At 37.7% G+C, this 12,834-nt stretch overlaps 2 protein-coding genes across 7 annotated transcripts in view; one reads left to right on the forward strand and one right to left on the reverse strand.

Annotated features, from left to right (window-relative positions):
- Nucleotides 1-12,834, reverse strand: part of LOC114657372 (LIM/homeobox protein Lhx2) — a 412,444-nt gene that overhangs the window by 356,775 nt on the left and 42,835 nt on the right. The gene's annotated exons all lie outside the window — the stretch shown is intronic.
- dennd1a (DENN/MADD domain containing 1A) overlaps nt 1-12,834 on the forward strand; it is a 1,314,459-nt gene that overhangs the window by 192,080 nt on the left and 1,109,545 nt on the right. For 4 of the 6 annotated variants that reach the window (XM_028809158.2, XM_028809156.2, XM_051931937.1 and 1 more), the window contains exons 1-2: nt 8,832-8,979; nt 12,268-12,332. The exons of 1 other annotated variant lie outside the window; for it this stretch is intronic. In XM_028809158.2, the coding sequence (XP_028664991.1) occupies nt 8,963-8,979; nt 12,268-12,332 (82 nt within the window). In that variant the 5' untranslated portion in view covers nt 8,832-8,962. Of the gene's footprint in view, nt 1-8,831; nt 8,980-12,267; nt 12,333-12,834 lie in introns of those variants that run through there. One more of the 6 variants, XM_051931935.1, reaches the window with a different exon arrangement.

The raw sequence follows: 12,834 nt of genomic DNA on the forward strand, positions 1-12,834 counted from the left end.
ATTAAGATAATAATAATAATAAATTTTATTTATATTGCACTTTATATTTTAGCAATCTCAAAGTGCTACAGAATAAAAATAAAAATAATAAAACAAGAAAATCTATTTATACTTTAACAAAATATCTTTCTAAAAAGATGAGTTTTTAGATTCCATATAAAAACATCAGTCAACTGTGGGGCTCTCAGGTAGTCAGGGAGGGTGTTCCACAGTCTCGGCGCCACAGATGAAAAAGCCCTATCACCCATACTGCGAAGCTTGGTTCTAGGGACTTGGAGAGTGTTAGTGTGTACAGAGTGGAGGGTGCGTGAGGAGGTATGAGGGGTAAGGAGTTCCTGTAAGTAAAGGGGGGCATGTCCATAAATGCACTGATGGGTGAGGAGAACGACCTTATACTCTATTCTGAGTGGGACAGGGAGCCAGTGAAGGGTTTTCAGGATTGGGGGGATATGGTCATGCTTTCGCACCCTCATCAGGTTCCTGGCAGCGCTATGCTGAATATACTGGAGTCTCTGAATACTCTTGCCAGGAATCCTGATGAGAAGCGCATTATAGTAATCCAGCCTGGAGGAGACAAAGGCATGGACGAGCTTCTCTGCATCTGCCAGGGTGAGAGTTGGGCGGAGTTTAGCGATGATCTTGAGGTGGTAGAAAGAAGACTTACAGAGGTGTTTGATGTGGGTGTCAAAGGTGAGTTGAGGGTCCATTTTAACACCCAAATTGGTAACAGATGTGGAAAGGGGGATGTTTTGGCCAGCGAAAGTGATAGCGAAGAGCGGAAAGTGGAAGTGAAGAGCGGAGATGGTGTGATGTGCCAACTAAGATGGCTTCTGTTTTGGATCTGTTTAGCTGAAGAAAACTGAGCCTCATCCACGCCTCTATCTCCTCCAGGCAGGTAGTCAATGTAGATATTGGCAGAGGAGCAGTAGAGGAGGTGGGGGTAGTCCTGAGGTAAAGCTGAGTGTCATCAGCATAGCAATGGAAAGATAAACCATCTAGACCCGACCAATCCATGACATTAACATTATTATTTTAAGCCATTCCTGTATAGGTTTTACTTTATGCTTGGACTTGTTGACTTGAGGGAAAACATATTTTCTACCAAGGTTCAGGTTTCCTGCAGATTACACCAGGTTTTCCTTTAGTTTGCTTCATTCATTCTTCCCTCACAAGCCCTCCAGGACCTGCTGTGGAGAAGCATCCCCACAGTCTGATATTGCCACCACCCTGCTACACAGTGATAATGTGTGATAACGTGATAGTGTGCAGTGTAACATGGCGTTTAATTTGGTGGCCAAAATCTCAATTTTGGTCTCAGCAGACCATGGTGTCATGTGTGTTTTTTTTATTAACACTGGCTTTCACTTTGCCACTCTTTCATACAGCGGCGACTAGTGAAGCACCCAAACAACAGTTGTTGTCTGCACTGTCTCTCTAATCTCAGCCACTGTAGTTTACAGTAAAACACTTCAGAGTTCTCAGAGGTCTCTTTCTGGCCTCCATGTCTGGGCAGTAGCCCAGAGCCACAAGAAAACAATTTTTAACAGCAAATTTGCTGGTGACCTTGTTTGCTGAATTACTTCCTGAAAATCCACCTTACGGCTAGTTTAGGAAAACTTTCTTAGGAAAAACTCCAGCCTAACTGGAGTTTTTTTTCTGTTCTCCTGGCCATTTAAACTTTCCTTTTTCCCTTATATACTGTATAATATTATTGTCTAATCTTGTTTGTTTATAGGTGGCATGGTGGCGCAGTGGATAGTGCTGCTGCCTTGCAGTTAGGAGACCCAGGTTCGCTTCCCGGGTCCTCCCTGTGTGGAGTTTGCATGTTCTCCCCGTGTCTGTGTGGGTTTCCTCCCACAGTCAAAAGACATGCAGGTTAGGTGCATTGGCGACTCTAAATTGTCCCGTGTGTGTGCCCTGCAGGGGGCTGGCGCCCTGCCCAGGGTTTGTTTCCTACCTTGTGCCCTGGGATTGGCTCCAGCAGACCCCTGTGACCATGTAGTTAGGATATAGCGGGTTGAATAATGGATGGATATTTGTTTATAACTTCCTTTTATTTCATTTTGTAAAGCACTTTGAGCTCCATTGTTCGTATGAAAACATGCTATATAAATAAATGTTGTTGCTGTTGTTCTTTTTCTCAGTGCCCCATGATGCTTTGCGAGGCTAGCATGATAAATGTAGAGGAATTTCTAAGTGGTTCTGGGATAGATCACCATGCAATGGCTGATGTGTTTGCTCCAAAACAACAAACAAATATCAAATTATAGTAAGATGGTAAATATTTTCTACTCTTTCATTTCACCATATTATGAAAAAACAATGTTATTTTTAGATTCCTTGAAATTCATAACCTCTGTTTGAATGTATATGTATTGAAAATCCATCCAGGAAAAGCTATAAAATATTAACAAAAACAGCTAATCAAAACAAGAACGCTGACCCCTTGCTTCACAGACTATTGTCATTTTATTTTTTGTAATTTTTCTGAGCCACTGTCTGATATATTGTTGTGCATGCACATTGGAGCATCGTCTTCTGGGCTCATGAAAGGTATGTAATACCACTCCAGGACAAAACCCCACTCCTTCTGGTCAAAGCCCTACAAACTCCAGACATCCCCAGAAGGAGGTGTCTTATTTGGTTTCAAGCTGACAGCATGATGAAGTTACTCCCAAGCCAGACCCACTTAAATAGAGCCAGTAAGGCTTTAATCTCTATTTATTTTTCTGTTTTCTACATCTTCATGCTCTTGTTTTTTGTATTCATTGCACTTGAATTAAACAGGGTGCCCCAATATTTCTTTGGACTCTGTCCTTACTCTTGCTCGACCACTATATACAAAGCTCTGAAACCTTGAAGTTGAAGTGTACAGCACTTACAGTATTTTGTAAAGGTAGGACCCAAAAAATGTCTGTAGCTCAGGGGCCCCACTCTCCATAATCTGTCCCTGGTGGCCTTCCTTGCTACTCTTCTTCTTTTTCAATCAATCAGTTTTTGTGGATGGTCTATTTTAGACAGATTTACAGTTGTGCCAAATCCTTTCAATTCCCTAAAGACAATCTAATTGGATATCCACTAACTTGGATATTTTCTTGTATCAATCCCCAGATATGTGCTTTTCATTGAATTCTTTGGAGTGTTCTTTTGTCTTTATTCTGTAGGTTAGGCCACCATTCTGACTCACCACAATTTGTGCCTTTAACATTCAGATGCATTTAGACAACAATCAACTGAAACCCCAGACAGGTGATCTCCATTGAACTAATTCTATGACTTCTAAAACCAGTTGGCTCCACCACTTTAGGCATGTTATACTGAAGATTCATTATGCAGTTACTTTGTATTTTATATCTGTAATTAATTTAGACCACTTTCAGAGATCTGTTTTCACTTGGACATTAAAGAGTCTTTTTTTCTTGATCAATCTCAAAAACACCTAATCCAAATGACTGTGATTCAATGTTGCCCCACAATAAAATGTGAAAACGTTCAAAGGGGTGATTTTATAGTCACTGTATGATCTCTGAAATAGCTAAAATAAATGTCAAAATTCTTGTCCAGGATTGGATTTTTCCATGCACCTGATGCTGGCAGTGTAGAAGTGTAGAGGAAAACTCTCCACAACCCTTCAATGGATAAAGGATGTCCAGAAAAGGGGATAGCTATCTTCTTCTTCTTCCTCCTCTATTTGGGGTCAATGTTTTCTAGGTTTTGGCTTGATTTTTTATAGCCGGATGCCTTTTCTGACAGCAACCCTCCCTATTTATCCGCTATAATACATTAAATTACTAAATTTTCAAATTGGTCAGAGTCCAACATGGAAGCAAATTAGAACCAGTCCTGGACAGAGTGTCAGTCCATTTCAGACGTCCACAAACATACCAAACACATGTAAGGCCAATTTGGAAGCAGCAATGATGAAAACTGCATGTCTTTTGAGTAACTGGAGGAAATTCTCTACAGACACAGGAAACATTTGCATAGGACTCACACAAAGGATCTGCAAAGAAGCAGTTCTACACACTGCACCATGGTGCCACTGATTGAGAAATTAGTCATATGTAAAATATGGGAATAATAAAGGCATTCTAAAAATACAAAAGGGCTAAACTGAGGATGATATACAGGACTTCCCTGGGAACACACAGTTTGTTCACCATAATATTGGAAGTGCAGGTTAGATTTTGTTCTGGATGTGGAAAAGTGGAACAATTCTTTGTCTGTGCTCAGGTATTTAGTCTTAATAAGATTGGATTTTTCTTAGTGGAGAAGGCTTATGACTGCACACTCAAACTCAAATTATTTTACTGGCGGTGCTGCAAAGGGACAAGGTACAATAGCTACTTGACCAGATTAATTTGAGTTAGTTGCAGTTGTTTGGATGTCTAGTGTATATGTTCAGTAGAACTTACCATGATGGATATAAAAGGACTGGCAAACCATAAGAAGACATAGGAGAAAACTAAAGGATTGTATCTTACAATTAGCTTTGGAATTTCCCAGTAGGAACTGTAATACTGTTATTTGGAAAAGTGAGGACTGGCCTGCTCTGCACAACATATTAAATTTGTGGCCCTCATCTGGACATAGCAGTGCTGAAGAAGAAAGACAAGTTGTATTAATCAACTGTGGGACTTGCTAAGATAAATAAATTTAACTCAAAAATACAAAGACGCACAGAGCTAGACTCCATTTAAATAATTATGTAATTCCATCCATCCATCCATTTTCCAACCCGCTGAATACAAACACAGGGTCACGGGGGTCTGCTGGAGCCATCCATCCATCCATCCATTTTCCAACCCGCTGAATCCGAACACAGGGTCACGGGGGTCTGCTGGAGCCAATCCCAGCCAACACAGGGCACAAGGCAGGGAACCAATCCTGGGTAGGGTGCCAACCCACCGCAGGACACACACAAACACACCCACACACCAAGCACACACTAGGGCCAATTTAGAATCACCAATCCACCTAACCTGCATGTCTTTGGACTGTGGGAGGAAACCAGAGTGCCCGGAGGAAACCCACGCAGACACGGGGAGAACATGCAAACTCCACGCAGGGTGGACCCGGGAAGCGAACCCGGGTCTCCTAACTGCGAGGCAGCAACGCTACCACTGCACCACCGTGCCACCCCTAATTATGTAATTATGAAAGACATTTGCTTGAAGCAGATCCCGTAGGCAAATGAAAGAAAAGGGGAAGAATATTTTCTTATGTGCATACTTTTATCTATTTGTATTGTATATTAAGCTCCTGCCCTTGTCCAAGGTTACTTATATGGTAAGAATATGGTAAAATTGTTGAAGATTTTTTTTTTACAGGCAGGATAAATGACTTGTTCAGGGTCACACAGTGAGCCAGAGATAGGACCTGGACCATCAACATTTTGATTTAAGGGAATACTCCACCTGTTTTGTACCCCATGTCGTTTAAAGTGATGGCTAATAAAATTTTAATCCTATGTTTTCATGGAGAATGGAAGTCACAAAGTTTATGATACAAAAGGGCCAGTTCTGAACAAAACCTAACAATATTCAAATATCCATGAAAACTGTCTTAAGTTTACAGTACTTGTGTCGTATAATCCACATGTCAGTTATTTAGTCTTATGCTAAAATATTGTTAAACACTTCAGGAAAAGAAAACAGTATTGCTTACTGAAGACTGATGTATAACAAGCTAAGTCACTAAAAACAGTGATTGAAATAAGCTTCAGGAAACTGCACTTGTATTATTAGATCCTCCTATGGCAGGGTGACCTGCCTTAGTCGCAGAGGATTGCAGTGGCTGTAAGCTTTCACTCGTACTTAATCTGATGTCAGTCCATGTTACAAACTAAATGAATTGTTCAGATACACAAATATGGCAAAAAGTACATGGACACCCCTTCAAATTACTGGTTTCGGGTGTTTCAGCTGCACCCATTGTTAACAAGTGTATTAAACCAAGCACATAGCCATGCGATCTCCATTGACAAACACTGACAGTACACTCTTAAAAATAAATTCTTTAATGGCATTTTATGGTTCCTCGTAGAACTACTGCTGGACAAAGCAAAATTTCATTCTGGGAAGGGTTCTTTGAATATGAAGTTGGTTCTTTGTGCTTTGAAAAACTTAGTAATATGTACATTGTAAAAAATAGCTGTTAATTTTACAGTGTAAAACTGCTAAATAGCGAAGGTATACAACTGTAAAATGGTAAAATACTGTTTCAGTTACACAGAAATACTGAAATGAAACATACAGACCAATATAATATTTTTTACATTGTTACCCCATAAAAATATATATTCTTTTTTCTGTGAAAAAATGGTAACCACAGCACCAAAAAGCACAATAATGCCATCCCATTATACCTTCCATTTTACTGCACCAACCTGTTAAAAGAAAAGTTGCTGTTTGTTGACCATGTGTAGTTTGCTCTAATCCACTGTCACATGGTTACCAAGAACTTTAAACAGCTACCTTACATTAATTTAACTCAAAATGATCACATGTATTTCCTTTGTGTAGCTGTTTCTACAATATTACTTTTAATTAATATGTACCCAACGTAAAATAAGTTTGTATGTTTGCCATACATAGTAGGATGCAATTTTTCAGAACTTAAACATTTTCTGTTTTTTTTTTGGGGCCCGATTTCTAAATTTGCATAAAGTTATGATATTTGCATAAGGAAACACTTCCTTTTACCATATTGTTCATGGTAAACTGCATACCTTTGCACAGTGGGGGAAAAAACTTAAGAGTTAGCAAACTTATTTCTCCGAGTGAGGAAGGTTTTTTTGAGGTTATGGAAGCTGATTTATGGTGGGTTGTTTTCAATAAACTGGTAAACTTAAAGAGCACCATATATTACAAAAGCAAACTTAACTTCTACACCAGACAACATGCAATAACTTCATTATGCACTGAACTGACTGTTGTTACTTTATCGATGCAAACTATATACTGGTCTGTGCTTCGAATGGAATTTCAATGGTTTATTTCAATTAATAGTTAAAATTATTTTCTATTGTAATGTGCTGTAAAAGAAAAAAGTTTACACAATGATTGAAAAATACTGTAGACCTAAAAATATTGTCAATATATTTTTTACGGTAAAATTCTGGCAACTACACCTGCCTTTTTCACCGCAAATGTAACTTTTTTTTTCAGTGTAGGAAAAGAATGAAATCTTTAATGTTTGGTAGGCTACCTAGAAGGACACTAACAGATTAAGAAAACCTGGACTTAGCCTGTATTATTGTATGCAGCAAGAGTCTTTTAAAAATCAAGACCCATTGGTATTTCACAAATCTGTTACCATCTATTCATTGTTATCTACTGTATAAGGCCTATTATGGATCTAAAGAAATAAAAGTTCTTTCTGGAACCTTCATGTGAATGGGTCTTTTGAGAACCAAAAATGGTTCACCCATGGCATTGCACTGAAGAACCACTCTGCCACCTTAATTTCCAAGAGTGTAGAATGGTTTGAGCTCACTTACTTTAAATGTGGCACAATCATAGGATATCACATTTGCCACCAGTCAGTATGTAAAACTGCTGCTCTGCTGGATCTTCCCTGCTAACTATAAGTGCTATTATTGTGAAGTGCATCTAGGACCAACAACAGCTCAGCAATGAAGTGGTAGACTACGCAAATTCACAGAGCAGAAGTGAAGCGCACAGAGCATTAAAATCATCCATTTTCTGTTGCATCAATCTGAACAGAATTCCAAACTGCCTCTGGAAGCGACAGCAGCACCAGAAATGGTTTTACTGTAAAGCTTCATGAAATGATGAGTCTAAGGTTACTGTGCACTGTGACAAGAGTCGGCTGGAGTGTTTTAAAGCAGTGGACTCTGAAGCAATGGAAACAAGTCTGATGTATCACACTTCACTATCTACCAGCATATAGATATATACATACAACAAACAATATATACAACAAATATATACAGTACAACAAGCACTCAAATATAACAAATACGAAAAGCGACACATTAATCCATCGTAGGTTTTAAGTAACGAAAAACGGATAATTAACTCCGATTTTTGCTACTGTCTGAGGTTTCAGAAATAAGATATTTACAAAAATAAACTGAATTGAAAACGATTAATACATTGAATTAAAATAGATAAATGTATGGTAACACATAGGCATAATCCTATACATTAATCCTTTAAACTATATTCTGTTAGCATCATGACTGCTAATTAAATCTCTTTCAGTTAGAAATATTTTCCGTTACACGTGGAAATATCATGCCTTTTAAATCTATACTGAATCTGAATACTTAGCCGGGTTACACGTGGTTATTAAAATAAGTATAGGATATCCGCAACATGTTTATATTGAAATCCAATGTCACCTTCCCCGCGCAAAATTCAAAACAGCTTCCGCTTACGTAATTGGTGTACGAGGAAAGAAAAGTTATTTGCATTTACACTTCTGTTAAATGTGATCGCTGTCGGTTTCTGGACACCTCTGAGTGAGGTCCGAGCGATCCGATTACAAGAGCGTCTGTTTTTAATGTGGTCATGTGCTATCCGATCGAGATCGAATCATTAGAAACGCATGTTTAGGCACAGTGCCATAGATAACTGTGAAAAACTGGAAGTTAGGCAAAATACCCTTCCCAAACTATTGGGAATTCAACGTACCCGCGTCACAAATGAATGAGACGTAATGCCGATAGAAACATTGTCCAAAACACTGTCGCACAACACAGCGCTCTGGGAAATGTAGTTCAATTCACGGACACTTCTTCCTTCATGCAATTAGACTTTGGCCAGTAATGACTACATTACCCATAGATCAACTAGGCAGTGGCGCTCTGGTAAGCGCCTTGTGACCATGGCGTTTCTTGGAGCAGTTTGACGCAGACTAGTGGGAAAATACACTGAGATAATTAATCTGTTATTCGCTGTTGCATTCCTAACCCCGGATAATTTGAAAAGCAAATATGGGGTCGCGAATAAAGTAAGGGTTTTGTGTATTTTCTTTTGTGTGTTATCTATTGAAGAAGCGCCTTCTAGGTGGAGTTTATAGAATGTCAGATACAGCCAGGCCTCGTAGAGGTTTGGACTTGTTGCCGTTTAGGGGTTATTTGTGGCACACAGACACGTTGTTTTGATGTAATAAATGAGACATTAATGGATAATGAACTAGGCACGGAATGTCACCTGAGACTGAGCGACACAAAGCCTGAAGTAACACAGAGCACGTAGGCTATTGACGAGCGGTGCGGAATTATTGAATGAAAACAAAATAATAGTAGAGCATTTTTGGTCATCATTTCTTTGGGCAGTTAAATGTTTTAATCTTTACACACTTCTGAATTTGCTTTTAGTAGAAATGGTTAGCTTTGACAGTCATTGAAGTGCAGTTTTATAAATTATATAATGCATATAATTTATACTTAACCTTTGCATCAAGCTAATATTTTAATTCAGATATATTGAGAATAATCAGACAGCTGCTTCTTAATATGGTTGTCTATAAATGTTGGACTTTCAGTGTCACAGGTTTGCCATTTTACAAGTGTCAGCGGCCCCATTAAGCCTTACCTAAAGCAACACCCATAAATACTTTGACAATAACTTCAAGTTTCATCACGTTTGCCTTGAAGCATCATGCATTTTTCCTCGGTTGTCCTTTTTTAAGATATCCAGATTGCGTGCCTTATCAGTCATTGTATTTTACTTCTACCATTTATTTTTTTACTTTATTTCTGTGAATGGATCTTTAGTAAGGATAATATGTTTTGCATACTTCTACACATTCAGTGCTGCATGCCAGTCCCACGTGTAATTAGCAGTAAGGCATACTGTACCAGATTTTGATGCCTTTTCTGTTAGTACTGTAATCAGATAGGAACAGGCAGATAGATAGACAGTAATACACACAACATTTGGACCCAATAGAGGCGTCTGTGGGGTGTTTGAATTTTGTTACCTGTGTTGTGTGAAGTTGTACAGGTGTCTCAGTTTTCTTTTGTCAATCCTTGAAAATGCATTTGTGTTGACTGGCCACTCTTTATTGGCCTTGGTTGGGTGAGTGTAACTTTGTATTGATATCCCAGGATTGTTTCTTGCTAGTGCACAATTCTGGGTAGTTCTCAAAGCCAAGTACTGGTTTAACTTGGTTTGATGGGTGAAATTTGGTAATATGCCCTGCTGTCCAATTTAATGTTTGTTATTAAGCTACCAGGCTTAAATTCATTTAATAATTTACTTGAATCTATTTTATGTTTTTTCCATTTTATTTTGTAATGCTTAATGACTTTACTTACTTAATTACACTGATGTAGTTTTGTTTTGGTATGTAGAAGTGAAAATAGAACAAGTCCTCCTTATGAATGTACCCCTGTTTCAAAGTTTTGTCAAAAACAAAAAGAAAGCAGGCCTTTCTAAAAAATTAGAATTATGGTCTGAAGGTTAATTAAATATTTATGTGTTATATATCAGCTACGATATGTGAACGCTTGCTTGCATGAATGACTACAGTGAATGAAATGGTCTTACAAGTGTCAGAATAGATATTTATGTGGGATGGGATGGTTAGATTGGTGATGCAAATTGGCTCTAGTCTCCGTGTGTGTGTGATCACCCTGTGATGGACTGGCACCCTGTGCAGGGATTGTTCCTGCCTTGCAGTCTATGCGTACAGGGATAGGCTCCAGCTTCCTTTGCAACCCTTCTCAGGAGGAAAGCAAGTTTGGAAGATGGATGGAAGAGATGCAAGTCATTTTTCCAAGGCAACAATTTGTTTGCCATACTGCTTCTTTCATAGAAGGTTTGTGTAGTGTAATAGGAAAGGCAAAGATGCTTTGTGCTTAAGTTTATGTCAGTGCCCTCAGATAAAGTGTTTGCTTACAGATAGGTAACCACTGAAAGAATAATGGAAAAGACATTCAGGAAAAGAATACCAATCCATCCTTCCTTTATTTTTTTTAAATTATTCATCCTTTAACAAACTCATTTAACTTATTTTTTGTAGGATCATAAATCTATATTAACAGTATTGGCAACAAGGTAGGAGCCATCTCTAGGTCAGGTACTACTCCATTGCAGGGCACACTTGCTTACAGGTACCAATTACTTTAAGAAACAGGACTTTAGAATTTAGGTGGAATTTGGCTAAAATAATATACTTTAAGCATATTATAGTTAAATGAGTGTTTTTTAGTGATAAATTTAAAATTAGTATTCACAGAGAAAATGTTTATTGTTTAAAGAAGACTAGTGTTAAAGCTTTGGACTGTTAATCACAATGTGCAGGCCCTGTATCCAGCAATAACTTAATGACATTTTAAGTAAAGAGTTTATTGAAAATTTAGATGTGTCGAAGTTAAAAAAAAAAAAAAAAAAAAAAAAAGCAGAAAACATGTGGCTAACAGTATATTTAATATATGGTTTTGATCTAAATTGTTTGTGTTTTGGTAATGACGAAATAAAAATGACATATTAGCGTGTGAAAATAGACTTTATTCTGGAAGTTAAGTAATTGAAGTAGAAGTTAGGCATTAAAGAATGCTTCTTTGATGAGATTTTAAAGGTTTTACAGTGAAATCAAGCTTAATGGGTTCCTTCAAAGCAGTCTTGGTTGTACAGTGTTAATATATTTTCTCCTTTGGTTAATTTTTGATGTGTTAGTGTGAAGCAAGAAAATGTATTGATTTTTTTGGTGCGTTTTCAGTTTTCTTGCAGTTATATCAGTAATGTCTTTTACATGTAACTTTTCTCACTTTTCACTCCTCACTTTTACATTTTCATGAGTGACATTTTTCTTTTTACTATTTCATATCACCAATGTAACTGTACTTTGTTTTCATTTTTATATGGCCAAGCTGAGCAGTGGTTTTAGGCCTGTTAGGTCTGAATTAAAAAAAAAAAAAAGCAGGCATCTGTTCATTAGGCACTCAATAAGACATTGCATTGCCATCCTTACTTATTGCCATCTCTGAGAGTAGAAGAGTAGAGTTGCTGACACAATACTTGTAGGTGTCTGATGTAACTGGTGGAGTAATGCTTTATGCTTGTTTGTATGTTTTTTATGTATATCTGTTAACCCTATTGTTTGTTATATTTGTCACAAAGCTAAGTTGGCTTAGAATCTGGTACTTTGGGACAACCAACATCATTGTTGAATGACTAACAAAAAGTTTGTCCAGTTTAAATGTAGTGATGAATGTTGGGGTGATAGATGACTTTTTTTTTGGAAGCTGTGTGTCTCCTTAAGTAGTAATCTTTCTGCCATTATTTACAGAGACAATCCCGAAACAACCTTTGAAGTTTATGTCGAAGTGATGCACCCGGGGTTCAGTAACTCAGGTAAAGACCACCTAATTCATGTGTGTTTGTGAATTTAATACTTTGATCTTTTTAAAGTAAATTCAGAGCATTCATATTCTTGTCTTACTTGTATCATTGTGTAGGTTGTGCAACTGTAAACCATTACAGTCTGAAACAATATAACAGTAGTATTAAAAAAACAAACAAAAAAAAACCAACAATGTGGTAGCATTGCTTAGTCAGTTTGTAGCCAGCAAAGCAAGTTTTTCTTGGTATTTCCTGTTGGACTCTTTTCATGGATTTCAGTCAATGTCTACATGAGTATATGTAGTACCTTATATAAAGAATCCTGATATTTCTTGATCTGCTTTGCTTCATGATTTTCATTTCTTGACTAGCAAGCCTCAATTTGAAATGATGTTTTTAAAGCCCTTTTATTTGTGGGAGTAAGGCGGTACTAACAGTTTAGGGCATAAAGACAATACCATCAATGTTTTTTATTTCATAGATGAATTAAACATTATGTAAATATGTAACGGTT

Source organism: Erpetoichthys calabaricus, chromosome 9, assembly GCF_900747795.2.
Source record: "Erpetoichthys calabaricus chromosome 9, fErpCal1.3, whole genome shotgun sequence".
Taxonomy (NCBI): Eukaryota; Metazoa; Chordata; class Cladistia; order Polypteriformes; family Polypteridae; genus Erpetoichthys; species Erpetoichthys calabaricus.